Here is a 6,656-nt window from a genome sequence, read left to right as displayed (position 1 = left end):
GCCCCCGAAGGACCTCCTCCATCTATTTCTCGTTTTCGTATTCGACGTACAATACGTAGCCTTCGGTGGCCGTACTTCTATTCCGTCCTACGTTAGCGCCTGGCACTTCTTCGACACCGCATTTTCGGGGTCGTCGTGACATTTCTTGTTATGATAAGTATTTAAGACTTGATAACTTATTCTTAATTAATTATCCGCTTAATTAACTTGTTATTAGTAATGTGGTTCGCCTACTCGAAGGGATAGTGTAGGTGCCACCACGACTCGCGAATTGGGTCGTGACATAATGATTATTGACTATGTAAATAAGGGTAATTTTTGAAGAATAAGATCAATTTCTTCTTGAAATCCTAAAGCACTACTTATTTTGAAACAAAATGAAAAACCTAAAACATCATTTATTTAGAAGCGGATGGAGTATAAAATTATACAAACGTAGTCTTCTCGTCACACAAAATATTTCGCATTCACGCAGGATTCAGAGAAGGATCACACTAATGTAAGTAGATACTCTAACATAAACATTAATGATTGATTCTACTACTTGAATTCGTAACCTAAAGCCATATGGGGACTTCCAATTTCTTACAATAGGAATTGGTTTAGTAAGGGCCATACTCAAGGAGTGTAATGTAGGCAAGTCCTTTACATCTGATTGAATTCACGACTTAACCAGTAAAGTATAGCTGAATATTAACATCCAATTTCTAACAATAGGAATTGGCTAAGTAACAAATCACCCTTCATTTTCACTTGTTAAATCAAGATTCAAATCACATGCCTGAAAAATGAAGTACTACAAATAATCTTTGTTTTTTCTTCCTAATTTTCACGATAAGCAATGTAATCAGCCAAAGCAATCAAGGGAGCAGCTTTATGTGGATCAAATTCAACCAACTGCTCGGCCGCAAATTCCTTAAGAAATTGCTCACTCTCAGAAAATTAGGAGTGTTGTTACTAACTTACCCCTAATTAAATAAGGGTAATTTTGAAAGAATAAAGATCAATTTATGTCACGCCCCGAACCATGGGCTGGGCGAAACACGGCACTCGGTGCCATACTGCATGTGACTGAGTGAATCACATGGCTTGCTGAATCATCATGAGGCATACATGAGCGGAAATATAGCATGAACGTGATGAGCTTTTATAAAACATGAGATGTCGTAATAATTTAATGAAATAATTGGTTAAATCATAAATGCAAAAATAACATGAGTTGAGCCAAAGATGGCTAAACACCTTGCATGTCTAACATAACTAAACTAACTAGTCTATGAAACCTCTAATCGTGAATCTTGACTGGAAAACGTACTTCCGGGACAAGGCCCCCGGCAAAGATACCTTTAAATGCATGACTAGTAAAATAAAGATAACCGACTAAACCCCGAATGAGGGCGATACGAGCAAATCCTACCGAGCAGACGCGGCGTCCCGTAAATACGTGCACTGCGCATCGTGAAATGTGGCCCCGGCAATAGGGACGGCACGACATCAATCTTACCGGTATGTAAAGCAATTGAATGAAATAACATGGGACATGAAATAACATAATAAAAGAACCGAAATCGAAAACATGAGCATGAGCGATACGAGCATGGGTACATATATATATATATATATAACATAAGTAAAACATGATAAGTAGGATAGCATTTCATAAACCGACCATGTGATATCACCACGTGGGTACGTGGAGTTTGGTACCTCGCCCCGGACCGGCGGAGCCCCCATACCTTGCCGTGTACGAGGTGATAACGTGTCTAATGGATCCATTCGGTGTAAAATTAAGGTATCGTCCTTGGGGCGGAGCGATCCTTGTCCTACGGTGGCTACGTAGTTTCAGGCTATCTGAGCCTTCTCAGTAATTCGTGCAACTCCCAAAAACATGAACATAATATAGTTGGCTAAGAAGCCCATGATTTTCGTGAATTAACTTGTACTTGTCTTGTAATCATGATTTCACGAAAATAACTTGTAAACATAGTTTCATGAAATAAATTGTAAACATGGTTTCATGAAATAACTTGTATTTAGCATGTATGTATCTTGAGTCATGGTATGAACATAGTTATAAAATACAATTGCATGAAATCTTGTAGACATGTAGGATATTCATGAAATAAGCATTTTTATTCAAAAACATGCATGCAAGAACCCATGGAATACAAGATATAGGTTTTCATGGATTACGAACGGATTCTCAATAATCATAAAGAAATATTAAGAACTCAATGATAGAATTATAACAATTCATACATAATATAATCATGGACATGGACCTAGGGTTATCATGAACATGGTATAGAAAGCCTAGTTTTAGTACAGAATCATAATTTATGAATTATGAGGCGTGGGGAAGAAACAATGATGTTCCCACACGTAGATAGTAACTCTACATACCTTAGTCGCTCCAAAACTTGAATTAAAGACTTGAGCTCTGAAGAAGATTTCTAAAATCTTGAATTCTTGAACCTTGAGATGGGTTTTCTTGAAAACCCTAGTTTTGGAATGATGATTTCTTGTTTAGATTACAAGGATATGTATTAGAATTGACTTGGAATAATTAGAGTAGGCTTACCTTGGTGTTCTTGATGATGGAGGAGGGTAGGAGGTCGTTAAGAAACGAAGGAATGAAAAATAATGATTTGAACTAATATGGACGAATATATAGTGTTACGGAAAATTACGCTTACGTCCGGCAAGGTATCGCGTATTTTGAAATACGGTCCGTATTCCGTACGGGTATTCCGTATGGATCGCGTCTCTTGATAAAATGGCCATAACTCTTTGCACGGATGTCCATTTGACCCCCGTAATATACCGTTGGAAAGGTATTTCAAAGCTCTACAACTTTCATCAAGGAAGTTTTTCCAAATTCCAAATACGTTTTGAAATACGGAAATACGATCCGTTTTTAACGATGTAACCTTTAAGTGTCAAATTCCAGAATGCTCTGAAATCTTTGGTACCAGTTTACAACTTGAAATACGGGCCGTATATTGAAATACGGTCACTGTTCATGGGCGTAAACCACCATCTTACAACTGAAGAGGAAATTTCCAATTCACACATGCTTTATCCGGTTTTCTAAGTCTGGGATCATGGTCAAAGCTTAGGTTAAAGATACGGGGTGTTACAATTTATTCTTGAAATCCTAGAAAGACATTTATTTTGAAACAAAATGAAAAGCCTAAAACACCATTTATTTAGCAACAAAGGGAGTATAAAATTATACAAATAGAGTCTGCTCGTCACACAAAATATTTCGTATTCACGCAAAATTCAGATAAGAATCACACTAATGTAAGCGGATATTCTGATATAAACATTAATGATTAATTCTACTTCTTGAATTCGTAACCTAAAGCCACATTGGGACTTCCAATTTCTAACAATTGGAATTTGTTTAGGGAAAGGCCCCACGGATGGAGCGTGATGTAGACACGTCCTTTGACATAAGCGTTAGTGGCTGAAACTATAGGTGAATATGAACATCCAATTTCTAACAACAGGAATTGGTTAAGTAATAAATCACCTTTCATTTTCACTTGTTAAATCAAGATTCAAATCAAAGGATGAAAAATGAAATATTACAGACAATTTTTTTTTCCTAATTTTCACGATAAGCAATATAATCAGCCAAAGCAATCAAAGGAGCAGCTTTACGTGGATCAAATTCAACCAACTGTTCTTTAGCTTCCCTGTTAAGCTCTGCCGCAAATTCCTTAGCCTTTTCTAATCCCATAAGTTTCGGATACGTCGTTTTATCCACTGCCAAATCTTTTCCAGCAGTTTTTCCTAGCTCTTCAGATGACTTTGTAACGTCAAGTATATCATCAACTACTTGAAATAATAGTCCAATACATCTAGCAAATCTCCTTAACTTGTCCACGTCATCTTCGTTACCGCCACCTAGGATTGCTCCTAGTACTACTGAAGCTTCTAGTAATGCTGCTGTTTTGTGTATGTGGATGAATTCAAGCGTGTCTAATCCTACATTAGGGTTACCTGTTGTAAAAATAAAAAAAAAAAAAAAAATCAAAATTGTAGGAAATTAATATAGTTATTTTAATTCATGTCTAGTTAAAATTTATATTCAAATTTATAAAAGTATAGCTTCTTCTGTTATTAAAGTTGGTTTCGTACTATTATAAATAGAACGGCTACTAGGTATTTTCATATAACAGAGAGTGTGTAGAATTGTAGAAAAGTCCGTTTGGTCAAGCTTCTAAAATTAGATCCGTTTGTGTTTGACCAATTTTATGTAAAAACACTCGTACTTTTGAGCAATAGTCGAGAGTCTATCGAAAACAATCTCTTTAACCCACAAAGGTCTGGGATAGTCTGCCTAATTCCTACACTTTCCAGATCCTACTTGTAGGACTACATTAGGTATGTTGTTGTTGTACTTTTGAGCAACAATTAATGTTTGACCAACCCTAAGAACAGATTCAAGATTCAAGATTTTCATTCAGGGGTTCGAAAAAAATAACAAAAGCTAAATATAATAAATAATGTTTTCAATGAAAATCGAATCTAAGACGCTAGAGATAATTTTGAACACCCTAAACCGCTTGAGCTAACTTTTTGCATTTATTCAGGGTATTCAAAAGTTAATATATGTACATAAACATAAAAAATCTACCCTATATATACATTATAATTTACCGAGACACCCTCTAAATTCGCCCCTAGAGCTTTTAGAAAGTGCTTCTAAGCGTAATTTCTCGAAAAACGCTTTTCACAAAAGTGTTTTTGCAATACTTCTAGTGGCTTATGAAAAACAACTTCTGCTACTCCTGAAAACACTTATTCTCGCTCAAAAGATCAGTCAGACACCTCACTTATTTTAAAATAAACACTTTTTTTTTTTCTAAAATAAGCATTTTTGCCTCTCAAAAACTTAGCCAAACAAGCTAGATTTTAGTGAAATTTTTTCGAGAAAAAGTGAATAATTCTCGTGCCACATGCCCTTAGAATGAAAATTTTGTATCATTACCTGTACAAGCTATATCCGCCACTTGTCCAGCTACTAACCCTTCACTTCCAATAGATTTCGCCAATTCACCAACGGCAGCAACTATCCTTGCCGGCGAAACTCCCGTCGTCGCCGTAGCAATATACTCAAACGCAAACGCAAGTAACGAATCTCCAGCAAGCACCGCCACATCCTCACCGTACACTTTATGATTCGTCGGTTTTCCACGCCGTAGATCATCATTATCCATACACGGCAAATCATCATGAATTAACGACATCGTATGTATCATCTCGACGGCGCAAGCTGCCGGCACGGCGGAGCTTTGGTCGCCGCCGACGAGTTCTGCCGCGGCGAGGCAAAGCATTGGCCGGACACGTTTACCGCCGGCGAGAAGGGAGTAACGCATTGATTCGTGGATAACAGGTGGGTCTTTTATTATAATAGCCTCATCTAATGCTTTGTTTACAAGAATAGCCTTTTCTGCTACGTAGAGTTTGAAATTGAACTGCTCGGTAACAACTTTTTCATCTTCTTTGGTAGCTATAGCTGAAATGCTTATGGATCTTGTTTGGGGTTTGATTTTGGGATTTTTGAGAGGGATTTTCATGAATCCATTATTGAAGGATTTATAAGGTAAGGTTTGATTGAAAACTAAACAAGCTTGAGCCCATGAATCAACAAGATTCATAGATCTCATTTTTTTTCTTTTTCTGCGAGATTTGCGGACAACTGCCTTGCAGAAAGTAAGCTAAAAATAGTGTTATGCAAGATGTATAAAAATAGATAAAATGGACCGTTAAATAGAGTGGCGAAGTTGGACGGTTATAGTGTTTGTTTCCTAATGGGAATAACAAGACGGCCCATTTGGACACAAGTATTTGGCCTAATTTCCCTTTCACATGGGAAAATTACATGTGCATGTAATATTGTATTACTATTTACCCATCGTACCCGAAAAATCAATTTTACAAAAAATACCGGTTGTTTGGTTACCAAATCATACAAAATATGGTAAGTCCCTGTAGAATACAAGTTTACCTAAATATAATTACCCCTAATAACACATTATTGTAAGGGATATGCATTTCGATTTCCTTTTTTTTTTTTTTTAATAGAATCCTCCCAAAAAAAGGTTTCAGTTTACATTCTTTGCGGATACAATCCCCCATAATCTCCCTTTCATAACAAATTCTTCCATAACTAATTATTTTATGAGTTGTGTATATATATTGTATGATTTGTGTATTCTTTTATATGAAATGTGTATGTGAGATGTAATTGTATGAATTGTGTATATACAATGTATGATTTGTATATTTTTTGTATGAACTGTGTGATTTGTGTATGTGAGACTAATAAATTGTATGATTTGTGTATTTTTTTTATTTATTAACGTGTATAACTGTGTATGTGAGACTAATTTAGTTTCATTTACATTATCTTGGTAGCTAATTGATAGTATAATTTTTTATGATAAACAATCCTTGAGCAGGATTAAGTCAATAATAAATTTCATTTCTTGGTCCTCGTTAGTACAATCATGAGACTTTGATGGTTAGCTGCTTCAATCAATTTTTCCGTTTTGGATTTATTTTCCTTGGTCAAGCTATGTGCTTCATTAGTTCACATTGTTAACTTGATGTACTCACCTGAAAGAATCATGATATGTGTA

At 35.9% G+C, this 6,656-nt stretch overlaps 1 protein-coding gene across 1 annotated transcript; it reads right to left on the bottom strand.

Moving 5' to 3' along the window:
• Positions 1-3,518: 3,518 nt before the first annotated feature.
• On the bottom strand, positions 3,519-5,762 carry LOC132033272 (geranylgeranyl pyrophosphate synthase, chloroplastic-like). The gene is made up of 2 exons (XM_059423200.1): positions 5,003-5,762; positions 3,519-4,011 (listed from the first exon to the last, which is right to left on the bottom strand). The coding sequence occupies exons 1-2, from the start codon at positions 5,679-5,681 to the stop codon at positions 3,614-3,616; spliced, it is 1,077 nt and encodes a 358-aa protein (XP_059279183.1). The 5' UTR covers positions 5,682-5,762; the 3' UTR covers positions 3,519-3,613.
• Positions 5,763-6,656: the final 894 nt, after the last annotated feature.

This window comes from Lycium ferocissimum, chromosome 10 (assembly GCF_029784015.1).
Source record: "Lycium ferocissimum isolate CSIRO_LF1 chromosome 10, AGI_CSIRO_Lferr_CH_V1, whole genome shotgun sequence".
Classification (NCBI taxonomy): domain Eukaryota; kingdom Viridiplantae; phylum Streptophyta; class Magnoliopsida; order Solanales; family Solanaceae; genus Lycium; species Lycium ferocissimum.
The sequence above is the reverse complement of the archived record's forward strand: the minus strand, read 5'-3'. Positions and strand labels throughout refer to the sequence as shown.

Bases quoted from the DNA above. Each gene is read 5' to 3' on its own strand.
- LOC132033272 (XM_059423200.1), bottom strand. From the start codon at position 5,681: ATGAGATCTATGAATCTTGTTGATTCATGGGCTCAAGCTTGTTTAGTT. The intron at 4,012-5,002 runs GTAATGATACAA...TTTTTACAACAG, and splicing joins GGCGGATATAGCTTGTACAG to GTAACCCTAATGTAGGATTA.